General features: G+C 42.2%; 1 protein-coding gene across 4 annotated transcripts in view; it reads right to left on the bottom strand.

Moving 5' to 3' along the window:
- The window catches only part of Nedd1 (NEDD1 gamma-tubulin ring complex targeting factor), a 50,110-nt gene that overhangs the window by 16,901 nt on the left and 17,378 nt on the right, over positions 1 to 15,831 (bottom strand). For all 4 annotated transcript variants that reach the window (XM_028880230.2, XM_037196821.1, XM_028880232.2 and 1 more), the window contains 4 exons: positions 6,117 to 6,346; positions 4,416 to 4,617; positions 3,858 to 4,053; positions 1,673 to 1,801 (listed from right to left, as the gene is read on the bottom strand). In XM_028880230.2, coding sequence (XP_028736063.1) covers positions 1,673 to 1,801; positions 3,858 to 4,053; positions 4,416 to 4,617; positions 6,117 to 6,346 — 757 coding nt within the window. The remainder of the gene's footprint in view (positions 1 to 1,672; positions 1,802 to 3,857; positions 4,054 to 4,415; positions 4,618 to 6,116; positions 6,347 to 15,831) is intronic.

Raw genomic sequence — 15,831 nt, 5'->3', positions numbered from 1 at the left:
TCAACAACCCAGTTTTGCTTATCCTATCCGGTGCCTTTCTGACTGGGGCAAGCTTCTAATACAGTAAAACTACAATGTTTGCATATTTACACTAGAGAGTGATTATCTGGCAAAATTGTTTGGGTAATTAATTTAAATAAGAATATTTTACAAGTATTACAATGTCATAAAAACATATGGCTTTATTGATATTAACGTCAATCGCAGACTATTGCAATATTGTAATTATTCATTTACCAATATATAACAAAAACTGTGAACTCGATGTTAACATATTAACAGAAGAATGGGCAAAAGTCACTCACAAATTCATCAGAAATACACATGGTTAGCCAATTGCAAATGATTACCTGATCAGCAATCTTGCTATCTGTGTATGTACGTTTACCTAGAAGCTATTACCTAGAAGCTACACATCACATACTAACACTCTCCCCTCTTACTCTCTCCTCTCACTCCCCGCCACCACACACACGTGCATGTGCATATGCATGCAGACTTTTTAAAGTAAGTTTCTGGATTCTTCCTAATATAAAAATTGTTTTTATTTAACAGATGAAGAAACCGAGGCACAAAGATTAAGCCTTTTCCTTGGAGAACTGCACCCTTGAGACCGACCAATTTCTAGTCAACAAAAGCAAGCATTGTATCTGACCATGTTTTCCTTACCACGAAGATGAAGCCTCAATAAATGGAGACACACACCTCACATTTTACATTTGAAAAACAGTGCAGCAACTAAAAGAATTCATGAACTTAGACACCTGCAAAAAAAGCTCTTCAGTCTAAAATAAAAAGTTGCTCTATCCCCCTGCCCTTCCCCTCTCTGTGTGTGTTTAAATCCTCTACTATGGACACTTAGATTTTTTTCCTGGTTTTTCAATATTATAAATAAAACAGTAAACACACAAACCTTACAGATGTCTCTGAATATTTTCTGAGGTAATTGGTAGAAATGGAATTAACAGAAAGCATGAATAATTGAACTATCCAATAACCCTCTAGATATTTGCCTGGATCACTGACACCTACTATTAGCACTGAACCCATCCCACGAAGGCGTGTGAGCCTCAGAAGAGCTGAGAAAGCACAGCCGGACAATGACATACACTGTGTTTAGGCATCAAGGCGGCAGAGGCTTCTTCTTAATGTGACATCTGCAGGGTGGGTGGTGGCAGAGATGATGCAATCTACACATGAAACTATCATATAGAAGTGCAAAAGAAGAGGCCCTCTATTCCCTAGCCATGAAAACACTGAATTAATATCAGATAAATACTAACAATCTTGATTTTTATATACCAAGCATCCAAGGTTTTAGGGAGGTTTATCTGAAGCAGATACAAACCAAAGATTGCTTATAACGGTAGAAACTCCTTTAAGAAATTCTGTTGGCACCTAAGTATAGAGACGGAACACTTGCCTAATATACAGAAGACCTAGGGTGGATCCCCAGGACAGGGGTGTAGGGAGGGTCAACCTTTATGGAAGTTAAAATGCTATCTGAGGAGCCATGTCCAATGGCCAGCACTTGCTTTAGCATGTTAACTTCTCACATACAGGGTACAGGAAAGATCCCACTCAGGAACTGAGAAAGTGAACAAACCATTGCATGCCTCAGACCCCCATCGAACAGCAGCAAGAGACTACGCCCACTGACCTGCACACTTACCATCTCTGACTGGTGAGAACATGTCACCTAAACTACTTTTCCCAGTATCATCAAAGCTGGAGAAATCTTGACTTTTTCCACCATCTGTTTCCTTAGATAAAATATCTGTATTTATGCTTCGAGGCAGGCCTTGGGAGAATCGGATACAAAAATCAGTGTTGTAACATACATCTAAATAGCTGTTACCACCAGAAGCTAGACTGTACAAATGAACGTTACCCATATTGTGGCAATCTTATAATTGAGCATCAAGGAAAGCAGCAGAATATGTCAGTGAAGGACTTTTCAAAACAGCTCATTTGTTCACAGGATTCACTTCAGTAGAAAGTTTCTAATGTCATCAATATGCTTTTGCTGCCCTCTTAATGTACACCGAATACAGTGTAGGTCTGTTATGCTTCTGACTGTCCATAAATGATGGAGACACATCTACTAGGCATAAGCATGAGGTCTGAGGACAACAGGAGTCAGCTAATGTCTGTTCCCCAACTTGCAGAAAGCAGGCCTCTGATCCCATCCAAAGACTTCCTTCACTAACAGTGGGAGCTTAACCTGACTCTCGGCATTCTCAAACTACAGGACTTAGTAACTCCCTTTGTCACTGGCAATAAGGAAAGGAGCGGCAGACTTATAAAGAATGGTACAGTAGGCAAGAGCTAAGGCCTTGCTAGTACACGGCCTTAGAGCTAAGACTCGGTGGGAGAAACCACACATCAAGGGCATCTTGCTTGTGTTAGGGGTGGTGAGTTCTCGGGAGATGCAGCAACGAGGTGAACTCCAGCCCCTGGCCTGGCAGCTGCTGCTGTCTATTTTGAAAGGAGCTTGACTTGGCACCTTGATCTCAAGCTGAAAAGCCTGAGATGGAACAGATGACTGGATTTCCAAACCTGACCAAACCTGGTTAAAGAAATGAACTTAAAAAACCAACTGCTAGAAAACCAAAGCTCCTGTCCATCCCAACACTGACAGTGATGCACAGCTGTAAACCAGCACTGGGAGGCTAAGGAATTCAGGGCTAGCTTGGGCTACACAGTGAGAGGGATGAAAGGGAAGAATGAGGGCAGGGAGGAGTTTGCTTCCTTTTTTCTAAGTTTTTAACAAATTTGAATGGATGTCCTAGCCTCTGAAACAGACAGAGGGTTAGTACCATAGGGAAATAGTACTAAAGCCTTAATTTTCACTTCTTAAAAATTGCTATTTCCTACTTAAACTAAGGGCCAGCAACAAGTCTACAGAGGTTCTTTTCAATGAGTAAGTTGGATAACTCCAGTAAAAATAGGAATTTTTACAACTTTAGTCTGTCATTGTCATGGTCATGACCATGACTACACTATCACCAATACTATGGTTCACTGAGTGTCTGTGTGCCAGGCACTTGGGATACATCTTCTCGGATTGCCATAACCATCTTACACATTAAACATTATCTTAGTGTATGAAGGGAAGCCAATGAGAGTAGAGCCCAGGATGGCTTAGTCAGAACAGGACTTGCCCTATAAGCAGTAAAAGCTGCAGATGATCCCCAGACCCCACAAGAAAAGAAGAGCAGGTTATCAGAGGAGATCATCTACACACGATGAACTCTCCATGAACAAACGAACAGGTAAGTGCGTGCCAGGCACTATTCGACATTTCCAAATATCCGTCCTATCACCTGACTGACTTTTCATTTTATGACATGAAACATCAGGAACCATGAGGTCAAACCAAGCACACAGCACCGGCCTCCCTTCCCACCCTCCACTCAGCACACAGCACCGGCCTCCCTTCCCTTCCCACCCTCCACTCAGCACACAGCACCGGCCTCCCTTCCCTTCCCACCCTCCACTCAGCACACAGCACCGGCCTCCCTTCCCTTCCCACCCTCCACTCAGCACACAGCACCGGCCTCCCTTCCCTTCCCTTCCCACCCTCCACTCAGCACACACTCAGCCAGTCTAAGGGAGGGAGTGTTCAAGAGGAATGACTTCTCTAAAAGAATCGTTCCTTCTCCCAACAGGAATCCAGCTAAGTGCTCCCAAGAGCTCTTTAACAAGGTAAAGTTAGTAAGCTTCACTTCTTCAACAGTATCTACAAGTCAGTTTTACCTAAACACTCAAATGTGTCCAAGGCTCTCCTAAAAAGCGCTAGTTAGGTGATATTTGGGGAAAGAGTCCTCAGAACACTCTGCCCTGAGGAAAGTTACCTGCTTTGTCCTGGGCAGCGCCGGCTCCTTTGGCCGTCGCTGTGCTCACGGGCTGCGGGAGAACTGTTGCAATTGAAGGGGTGGATACCTCTCTGACAGTCGCAGAATTCTGAGCAGCCCCACCACCACCGCCCACAGCGACACTCCGCTTGGTCCCTGATGTGGCCTTATTTGAGCAGCCTTTACTTAAACTTGCCTGAATGGAAGAGAATATTGAAAAGCTCAGGTTACTAGTGTGGCATACTATACATTAATATTTTATAAATGCCCTGCTAAATTAAAAACTTAATTTTTCTTTTTGTATATTTGAAGCTTGCTCTAAACAAAAATTCATCTTAGAGTACTTTTGATGAAGGTTTACATAAGTATTAAATATTAAATAAATTTAATGATTTAAAATCAAGTCTCAGATGGCTTTATATTAAAACTATGTATAATGTCACCATATAAAATCACTAGGAAGCAATACAATGCTGTGTTTCGTGGACAAGATACAATTTTCATTTTCTGAGCTAGGGATTTTTTGGAAACCTGAAAATATGGAAGAGAACATCTCACCTTCATCAGAGACGTGGAGTACTGAAATGCTATACACTGCACAGATGTCTTGTGGGCAGTGATGGTTTTCACGGGGGATTTCAGCATCCTCAGGTCGTATTGATAGATTTTCCCCCGAGAGGATCCAACAGCCAAAGTGGCTCCGTCAGGCATAAAGTCTACGGCAGTCAGAGGAGCGTCAGCCACCAGCGTTTTCACCAGCCTTTGGACAGGAGGAGATACGCAATTATTAGTATACACGGGAGTGTAAGCTTGGAGGACACAACTATTGATCAAAAACACTCGGTCGGAACTGGGCAAGCAATGCATACCCCAAACAGCTGTTTACAGCTGCTTGGAGTCTGTCCCGACACATGTTACAGAATGACCTGTAAGGACTAGACACTGCACCCTACTTTTCTACTCACATCAAAGGCACAGCCGACATGTTCCAGGCAGACCACCTACTCCCTCCAGTCAGTACTCGATGGCAGGGAGGTGACAAAGTCCCGAGTGTCACTTACAAACAGCCACCAGCCTCAGGGCTGAGCGGGCACCACATATCCAGTTTCCACTTAGTGGCCTGCTTGTCTCTGGGGGGACTGTGACCTTTCACAGGAACAGATGTTCCTCTGTTCTGAGTTGTGCATCTCCTGACCAAAAGGCTAAAAACAACACAGTTTGTGTGGCCGATGGAGACTGACTTGCTCTTTGCTGGTCTATCAGGTACTAGACAAAGAGGAGGAAAAAGGGCTTCCTGAGCCCAGAGGCTGCCAGATGTGAACCAAGTCACTGGTGTACTGGCAAAAGGCCCCAGTGTGGAATCTCCGGATAGCCACCTCCGCATTCTACATGATCTTTAAATACTGCTTATCGTTAAATACAATTCTAGCAGCCTTTTCTTCTTTTAAAAAATAAAGTTCTACCTTAAGCAGTTATCCCAAAAGAAGGGTTTGAACGGTTCGAAGATCATCTAGCTAAGCAGGGCCAACATTTCTCAGGGATGTATCTGGTAATGTCTGGAGACTATCATAATTCAGCAAATGCCACTGTGTTTTAGGGAGACCAAGGACAGTGTTGAAAGATATTACAGTGCTCAGGACGGCACCCATAACAGAGAAACACCAGACCAAAATATAATTAGTTTAGAAACTTTGGTACAGAAAATAAATTTTAAAACAAAACTGCTTTAAAAAATAAGTGCGTTTAGTTGTATTTTACAAAAGAATCTTAAGAATGGTGAAATAAAGACATATAATGAATCAATCTCAGTCTCTCTCTCTCTCTCAAAACATTCATGGTCTAAAAGCATCCTAATGTCCATGCTATATCCATTATTCTTTTCTATGTGAGAAAACACAAGAAAATTTTCATATTAGATACATCCAATGTACAAATATTAGATCCCGCTGATAGTAACAGAAGCCTGTCTAAGTCACAAACATGTCTGTTAATGAAGTAACTGTTGTTAAATTAAAGCATGGACACCTTAGAGCCGGTGTAGGTTGGTGGATAGTGCTTGCTTAGCATACACAGCACTCTAGGTTGACCCTAAGTACCACATAAGCTGGGTGAGGTGACACACCTGTAATCTGAGCACTCAGTAACACCAAAGGATCTCCAGTTCAAGGTCATGTTTAGCTAACTGGCAAGTTTGAGGCCGGCCTTGGCTAGGTGAGATCCGAACTCAAAACAAATACTCAGGATCATTATCACACTTACTTCTTACTTGAAGTGTCATAGAGGATGATTCTTTTATCCAAGCCTATGGTGACAAACAGCAATTCATTGACAGGCGAGAAGCAGATGCCCGACGCTGGAGCCTTGTGTGTGGTGTCAAAGCTGTGGTATGAACTCTGACTGTTCACATCCCAGAGGGTCACTACTCCGTTATCCGAAACGCTGCCGAGGAGAGACTTCCTAAACAAGGAGTACTTCATGTGCCGGACAGGCTGCGATGTAAAGACACACGAATGTGACGGCTGACATTCATAAACATCCATAAACATGACTGAATTCTACCAATTCTGTCCACACCGCTTTAGGTATTCCCAGATTTAAGGACAGACATGTTTTGGCCACAAACCCACCATGTTAACGTGCTGTAAGGTGACCCTGCAACATTTCAATGTTCTATTAGGTGAATATCTGTCATCATTTTATCTGGGAGAACACAGCTTTTTCAATCTCTTCCATTTCAGAGGGAAACTGTTAATATAACTGTATGGTAAAAAGGCCAGGGAAAGAAACCCACCCTGACCCTGAACCCAGAGCCAGTGGGAAAAAAAAAAAAAAACCCACCCTGACCCTGAATCCAGAGCCAGTGAAAGAAACACTTTAGCCCTAAAACCAGAACCAAAGAAACACACTTTGGCCCTGGAACCAGAGCTAGTGAAGAAACATACCCTGGCCCTGAAACTAGAGCCAGAAGGCTAAAAAGGGCCAAAGAAACACAGTGTGGCCCTGAAACCAGAGCCAGCTCTATCTCTGTCCCACTGAACATGAAACCAACCAATCCCTGAGCAGGAAAACCAACCAGTCCCTGGACAGGAAACCAACCAATCCCTGAGCAGGAAAACCAACCAATCCCTGAGCAGGAAAACCAACCAATCCCTGAGCAGGAAAACCAACCAATCAATCCCTGGACAGGAAACCAACCAGTCCCTGAGCAGGAAAACCAACCAATCCCTGAGCAGGAAAACCAACCAATCCTTGCGCACAAAATCTAGCCAGTCTGAGCTTGTCTAAGCTCAAGGGATCAAAATCTGACCATTTGCCCCTGACAATCTTCTTCTCCCTGGAAACACTGCCCCCAGGAAGCCCTATACAAGCCCTGTGCCTATTCAGTTAGCAGCTGTCCTTCTCCACCCTGGCAGAGGCAGCCACTCTGCTGGACTCCTTCCCAAATAAATCGCTTTCTGAAAAGAGTTTTGGGTGATGATGTTCTTTGGCCAGCGTGGAGCAGAATCTCTGCTGGGAAGCTCCCTTGGGAGTGGAGCAGAAATAACAACTTTCCCCAGGAGTGGGAGCAGACTGCCACATTTCTGCAGGAGTCTCCCCTTAGCAGAGTGAAGCCGAAGTAAGATCTTGGGCAGGAGCTAAGAAGAAACAGGTATCTCTGCTGGAAAACTCCCTTCTGGGCCAGAGCAGAGGTCAGCTGTAACAGCCATCAGAGAGGAGCAGGATTGCCAGATCCTGTGGGGAGACCATCCCCCAGAGGACCCCAGCTTCAGGGATAGCCTGACTTCCCGACAAATAACTTTCCCTCCAGAGCTGTAGGTAGGTATCCAGGATACCTTCCCTTCACAGCTTCAGGGATAGCCTGGCTTCCCGACAAGCCAGGGTCCTTCTCACTCCCCGTCAACTCATTTCCCACCCCAAGAAGTACTTTCAGCTCTCCTTCTTCCTCCTCTGCTCTGCAGCTGCTCAGTCTCATTGGGTTACTAGGTAAACCCATAAACACACACACTCAATTATTTAAGGAGTTTTTAATCAAATCAAGAATTTTATAATAAAAATTATGCTGCCTTACTCATTATCAATTCTGTTAAACAGAACTGACATCCCAAGGTAGTCCACAGTCAAAAATTACAAAATTAAAGAAAGGAATGCTTTAAATGATAGTCCTTTGCTGATTTTCCCCCCAGAGATTATAAAACATTAATTATTTTTATATTTTACTATTTTCATCTTTGATGTTTTTAAATCAAAGACAGAAGACTATCATAGTTTGCTAGGTCTGGCATTTGCTGGATACATAAGGGTCAACGTTTCCTTTCTTTTTTTTTCTTTTTTTTTTTTTTTGGTTTTTCGAGACAGGGTTTCTCTGTGTAGCTTTGCGCCTTTTCCTGGAACTCACTTGGTAGCCCAGGCTGGCCTCGAACTCACAGAGATCCGCCTGGCTGTGCCTCCCAAGTGCTGGGATTAAAGGCGTGCACCACCACCACCCGGTCCTTTCTTTTTAAAATATATTTTCTATTTGCCATTTTTATGTAACACTTAATTTTCCAATGTTTAAACATCTTCTTTGTGAAGCGTATCTCGAGCTCCCTGCGAATTCTAAACAGCTGGACGCCAGCAGCACGACTGCCTTGCTCTCTGGGTGGCACACTGTAGGCTGTGGTTCAGCTACAGGCTCGTCAGCCTTAGGAAGGGCAGAGTCTAGAGACTCAAGCACATGCGGCAGTTCTGAGTCACGAAGAGCAGGGTGGATGCTTAAGTAAGGGCCACTGACGACCCAGCGACTGCTTGTGCTTGTGCGTGCGTGCCTGCGTGCGTGCGTGCGTATGCGCGCAGGAGGGGGGGGGGTCGGGGGTGGCAATACAGAGCAGTTCAAGGTTCCTGACCATGAATACGAATAAGCAGGCTGCTGCATGGGGTCTTGTGGCTGTCCATTAAGACGTTGCTGGGGACTATGAGCTACCACAGCTCGGGTATTCGTTCACCTTTCACCCCTGCAACATGCCCTCGTGCTCACATGGAATGAGCCCGCATACGTTCCCTCTCGTTAATCTGTGTCAGTTCTTTCTGGCAGATCCAATTACTAACCTACAGAGAACAGACAGTGAAGCTGTCTGCTGGGTTAATTTGCCCTTTGCAAACTTACTTTTTGTTTCCTTTCCCTTTGCCAGGCATCTTACATTCTACAGGAAAGATGCACATAACTGATTAAGATGGGAGCAGGAGAAATATCACTCATTAGAACTCCTACTCCCTGGTCTTTATTTAGAGTCACAGAACCCGAAACATCTGCTGCCTATCAGTACCATCAGAGTGCAAGTCACAGAAGCAGACACCTCGGGATTAATGACTGCTCTGGTGCCCACTCACTGTCTATGACTAAACAGTAGTTCCTCAGTGAACCTGTTCCTAAATTTTATTGAAAAAGGTCAAAATCAGAAGAGACTTTTCAGAACAATATTAAAATACAGTGCTTGTGATTAGAAACATTTGGAAACTATCTCAAACAGGAGAATCGTTAGACAAATAGTGGCATTAAGTACTACCAAAAAGCACACAGTCATTGAACACTAGTTAGAATCCGTGAGGACATACCTGGGACAAAATGGTAACCAAAGAAAGGCGGGAAACAAGATTAGACAAAGAAAATGATTATGTAAGAAAGACAAAGCTATGTATAGAAACACACAGTTTTTCAAATAATTTCCATTAACATTAGAGAAAAATATAAGAAAAAAATCTTTGAAAATAGGCACAAAGTATCAATTTATTTTATGCTCACATAATATAATAAGACTGCTTAAGAACACAACACAGGGGCTAGGCAAGAACATAACAAGTTCTAAGGATACCCAGATTAGTTAGGATGTGTTAGTGTGCCAAACTTTCCCCCAATATAAAGTATACTAATGCTCCTATAAACTTAAGAGTCACTAGTCTAGAAATAAGGCTCTGCAGTCAAGTTTTTTGATCATAAACCCATGTAAAACATAAATAAATTATAATTAAAAGTTAGAACTCAGGACTTCTTGGGGTCTCTACAGCTGAGCTATATTCCAGCCCTAAACTTATTCTTTACAAACTAATTATCATTTTAGAAGGTAATTAATAATTACTTACAGTTACCAGATCTCTGTACTCAAGCATGCTTATTAACACTTACAAAATCTATACACAAAACAAAATATTCACTTAAGGAAAACAAGTGGGTTTGAACATGTACTGTGGTATATGTTAACATCTCACCTGCTTTACCTAAAAATCCCTTTTAATCCAAGGCTTCAATAATACAGTTCCCGGTTTGAACTGCCTGGGAGAAGGCAGCAGGGGTCCAGCTCTCGTGGAGCCAGGCCACGGGCGGACCTTGCCCTGTGCTGACATGCAAGTGGAGTTTGAGAGGCGCCAGGCAGCAGCTCCACAGAAGCAATGCCTTTCTTTTTCCCTTGGAGAAAGACACTGCTCCACAGACAACTAATAGCTTCAATTCAGCTCCAACATTTCAAAGTCGGACTCTAAACATATTCAGGCCATCTCATTTCTGGTGAATTTTAGTCTGATGTAGACTCAGTGAGATGCCAAGGATTTCTCACTCTCCCTAAGCCACTCTGGTGATTATTACAACTTCAAATTCTTGATTGTTTATAGAAATAAAAATAAAGTTTTTTTAATTTAATCATGGCTATGTCCTGTGTCCTGTCTACTATTATTTCTCAATAACCAAGACCCTAGGTACAATAAAATCAACCAACACAAAACTGAACTGAACAACAGTATATTTGAATTTCAAAATGTCAACTTCTGACACACTTGAGATCTTATGAACTGTTTAAATTTTTTAAATGTGTATTTATTTGAACTCTAAAATGAATTTTAAGAAATCTTATAATAGAATTTTTTTAATGAATGCTCAAGTGCCAACTCTATGCTTCTGGTAATAATAGATAAACTGCAATTAAGTTGTAGGAAAAGAACTAATGTAAAAATGCCTTCAAATATTTCAATTATGTTAAGTAAAAACTAGAGTGTGCAGTATCATTACAATGACTTTCCTAAGAGCTCTAGAACTGATCTTTATAAAACCAACTTCTATTTTTTTGCCTATATATTTTTCTCTTAATGGTATAGCTTATCAAAGAATATGAGATAATACAGTATATATTTTTAAAAAAATAACCCCTTGTCCCTGGCAGAGGGGAAAAAATGCACTCTAATTTTTTTCTTTACCCTCTTATTCACACACACACACACACACACACACACACATACACACCACTGAGTCTAGTTAGTGTTTCCTATATATACACATGTTTAAGGCTGCCCACTTAAGTATTGGGAAAGCTACAAGAGGTCTTCTTGAAGCAAACAGCAGTCACTGACAACCTGGAGCTCTGCCTCTGGAGGTGGGGCCTTGTCAGAAAAATAGTCTTCAATGCAGAACACAATTCCAGAGGACAAATTCTAGTTGGTAAATTAGCAGGGGATTGAAAGAAGCACGTAAACTACAGACACTTGAACCAGGTTGAGGAAATAATCACAAAGGTATTCTAGTGTCTTCTACAATGATTCTTTAAAGGCTCCCAACAGCAGCTAACACTCACTGATCTTAGCCTAGTGCTGCCAAGTAGACATAAAGCCACCAAGGCTCCTGCAGAGGTACAGACATGCTGCCCAAGGAGGAGGCAGCAGGCCCAGGAAGAGCCCAGGTTCTGACTGATCTCGACTCACCCTGCAGGTGAGTTTTATGCATTCCTGTTTTCCTAAACTACAAGATAAACTTAATTTGGTTTTCTGATAAAAACTAATCAATTAAAAATCTTTGAAAATCAACATCACAGTAATCTATCACCTAAGATTTTAAGGGTTTTTCTTTTCATGTGAGAGGGATAAAAATAAACATTCGATCACTGCACACCTGAAGACATCTAGTTGTGACCAGAGGGGAGGGGTGAGAAGGAGCTGGGGGGGGGATAGGGAGGAAATAGTAGGACCCCAGAGCTTTGAAGAGGTAAGGGGGGAAGTGGAGTGGAGGGCCTTAACTGGGAGGAAGGATAATACAGAGGAAGGTGGTTAAATAACATTAAAGAAGTCTGAAAAAGCCATAGCAAGTCATAATTTTATGTTTACCTAAAATTACATATATGTGTGTATATGTGTACACACACACACACACACACACACACACACACAAAATGAAGTTATACCATGTGAGGTGATAATGCTTCCCCCAAGAGCCATAGCCCAGTGGTTCTCAACATGTGGATCGCAACCCCTTTGGGAATGAACGACCCTTTCACAGGGGTCACCTAAGACCATCAGAAACCACTATTTCTGTTATGATTCATAACAGTAGCAAAATTAGTTATGCACTAGCAGCAAAAATAATGTGATGGTTGGGGTCACCACAACATGAGGAATTGTATTAAAGGATCACAGTATTAGGGAGACTGAGAACCACCGGTCTAGACTATCTAAACAAAAACATCATTACTAACACAAGAAACTTCCTTTTGATCATTGGTCAGGGAAGTCCAAAAGACCCCTAAATCAGTATAGGCTAGCACCACAGCCCTTGATCGCCTTCTGTCTACAGCTTCAAGAGGAGACCCTATTGCTGAAGACACCACAGATTATTGTTATGGGACTCGAGTCAAGCTGGTACTGACAGGAGCTGGAAGGCTCCTCCCTGAGGACTAGTTCTCACAGCACTGGAAGGCTCCTCCCCGAGGACTAGTTCTCACAGCACTGGAAGGTGCCAGGCAGGTTGCCAGGGGAGAAAAGTGACCAGCAGTCCCCAGCTGTAAAGCCTGTGAACCACAGTAACCACTGGCCCGGCAGGACCCACCACAGTGCAACAGTGGCACTTCTGTCGGGGTAAACCAACGGGCCTCTAGCTGGGCTGAAGGCCTGTCCGGTAGAGGGAACTCACGCCTGGTACTGTAAACCCAGCAAGAACCCACAGCTGGAGAGGTCATAGATCCAAGGACAACCAACTACTGCTAATTTCTTTTTCTTTTTTTTTTTTTTGGTTTTTCAAGACAGGGTTTCTCTGTGTAGTTTTGCACCTTTCTTGGATCTTGCTCTGTAGACCAGGCTGGCCTCGAACTCACAAAGATCCACCTGCCTCTGCCTTCCGAGTGCTGGGATTAAAGGCGTGCGCCACCACTGCCCAGCTGCTATTTTCTTAAACTGATACATCTTGCAACTGTACCCAGAAGCTTCAGATACTCTGCCTTAAATAATCACTCACAACTTCCACTAAGCTAGAAAGTAGGCCGAGAAGAAATGAGGCTCCTGTATCAGGGGCCCTCCAATCAGTCCGTCCTCTGAACCGACAGCCCAGGAATCACATACTCACTAGTAACAACGTCTAAATGAGGCGAAGGCAATGGAACTCGGTGACCACTGGGTGAGAAACAGTCAACAGTGGCAAGTCCTCTATGCTGGCAATAAGACTCCAGCAAAACACAGGAAAGCAGAAGTGTGAGAGTATGCAGGCCAGACCTAGTTTGTACGTAAAAAGCCAGGCTGAAGTTTATGAATATGCTATGGCCCAATACAAAACACAACAGAAGAAACCCATTACTCTGGTTCCTCATAAAGATATAAATTTGACCACGGTATGATTGTTTACATTGGTTCCACGGTCTGCAGGCTTAGGCTTTATATTATCAAAACACAAATAAAAAGAAAACACAAAGGTAAAACAGTTTGTTTTTACAACAATATTAATATTCTAAAGAACCTATCTATGAAAACTAAAAGCATTAATTCTCATCCACAAAACCTGGAAAGCGCTGTTATCCCTAAAGGGTTCTGTTGCTGTTCAGCAATTCTACTTCTCACACTGATTTGTTAAAGCCACCAAGGAGTTTAAATGCTGTCGAGAACAGAGACAAATGTCGCACGTGGTAGCTAGTCTCCTGCCAACACTGCACTTCCTCACCTCCCAATCTGTTCTCACACCCTCCCATCAATCCACTATGTTCCCTCCTTGTGGTTTCCGTCATTTCCTCCATATGAATCACTCTTTCCCAGAGTTCTAGACCAGCCTCTTAACAGCTCAGTAATTTCTAAACATGTTCGTACAGCCACATGTTTATTGGGTCTTTTATATGTAAGACACAAAGCTGGAGAACAGCTGAAGACAGAGACGCACGCTGTGGTCCCCACTCTAATGCATCCATGGAGAGAGCTAACCCTAACAATCAGCATGCAGCAACTGGACAAGGTCTGTCACCTGACACTGCAAAACAAGCCCTCTCTCCTTCCGCTCTCCCTCCTTTGTTCCGAGTTTTTCCCAACTGCTCTACACCACTCCCTCGACTCACAACGTGTGTATGCAGCCCCCATACTCCTTATACACACGGACCTCAAACGGTACTATTTGCTTGTCCAATTAAGCACTCTTTAAATTTTCCTTAAATAGTACATATTATTAAAATAATAATTTAAAAAAATTCCAAAGCCAAAAACATCATAACACAAAACGTCCAAGAAATCTGGGACACCATGAAAAGGCCAAACCTAAGAATAACAGGGATAGAAATAGGAGAAGAATACCAACCCAAAGGCACAGAAAATATATTCAACAAGATCATAGAAGAAAACTTTCCCAACTTAAAGAAGGAAATGCCTATGAAGATACAAGAAGCCTATAGAACACCAAACAGACTAGATCCCCCAAAAAAGTCCCCTCGCCACATAATATTTAAACAACTAAACCTACAGAATAAAGAAAGAATATTAAGAGCAGCAAAGGAAAAAGACAAGTGACTTATAAAGGTAAACCCATCACAATAACACCCGATTTCTCAATGGAGACTTTGAAAGCCAGAAGGACCTGGACAGATGTAATGCAGACACTAAGAGACCATGGATGACAGCCTAGACTAATATACCCAGCAAAACTTGCAATCATCATAGACTGAGTGAACAAGACATTCCAAGACAAAACAAGATTTAAACAATACCTATCCACAAATCTAGCCCTACAGAAAGCACTAGAAGGAAAATTCCAAGCTAAGGAAGTCAGATACACCCATGAAAACACAGGCAATAGATCACCCCACAGAAGTAAATCCCAAAGAAGAGAAATACACACAAAACTACCACCAAGATAGCAGGAACTAACAATCACTGGTCATTAATATCCCTTAATATCAAAAAGACACAGGCTAGCAGAATGGATACAAAAGCAGGACTCATCTTTCTGCTACATACAAGAAACACACCTCAATTTCAAAGATAGACACTACCTCAGAATAAAAGGCTGGGAAAAGTCTTTCCAATCAAATGGTCTTAAGAAGCAAGCTAGTGTAGCTATCCTAATATCCAACAAAATAGACTTCAAACTAAAATCAATCGAAAGAGATCAAGAAGGGCATTGCATACTCATCACAGGAAAGATCCACCAAGATGAAGTTTCAATTCTGAACATTTATGCCCCAAAAAGAAGGGCACCCACATATGTAAAAGAAACATTACTAAAGCTTAAATCACACATAAAACCCCACACATTAATAGTGAGAGACTTCAACACCCAACTCTCACTATTGGACAGATCTGTCAAATCAAAACTTAACAGAGAAATAAGGGGCTTAACTGATCTTATGACTCAAATGGACTTAATCGATATCTACAGAACATTCCACCCTAACAAAAAAGAATATACCTTCTTCTCAGCACCCCATGTAACCTTCTCTAAAATCGACCACATACTCAGTCACAAAGCAAATCTCAACAGATACAAAAAAAAGAAAAAAAATGGAATAACCTCCTGTATTCTATCAGACCACCAAGGTTTAAAAAGTTAGATTTCAACAACAACAAAAATTACAGAAAGCCTACAATTTCATGGAAACTGAATAATGCTCAACTGAATCACCAATGGGTCAAGGAAGAAATAAAGAAAGAAATTAAAGACTTCCTAGAGATCAATGAAAATAAATATACTACATACACAAACTTATGGGCACTA

Source organism: Peromyscus leucopus, chromosome 18 (assembly GCF_004664715.2).
Source record: "Peromyscus leucopus breed LL Stock chromosome 18, UCI_PerLeu_2.1, whole genome shotgun sequence".
NCBI lineage: Eukaryota > Metazoa > Chordata > Mammalia > Rodentia > Cricetidae > Peromyscus > Peromyscus leucopus.
Note: the sequence above shows the minus strand (reverse complement) of the source record. Positions and strands in the feature narration are given on the sequence as shown.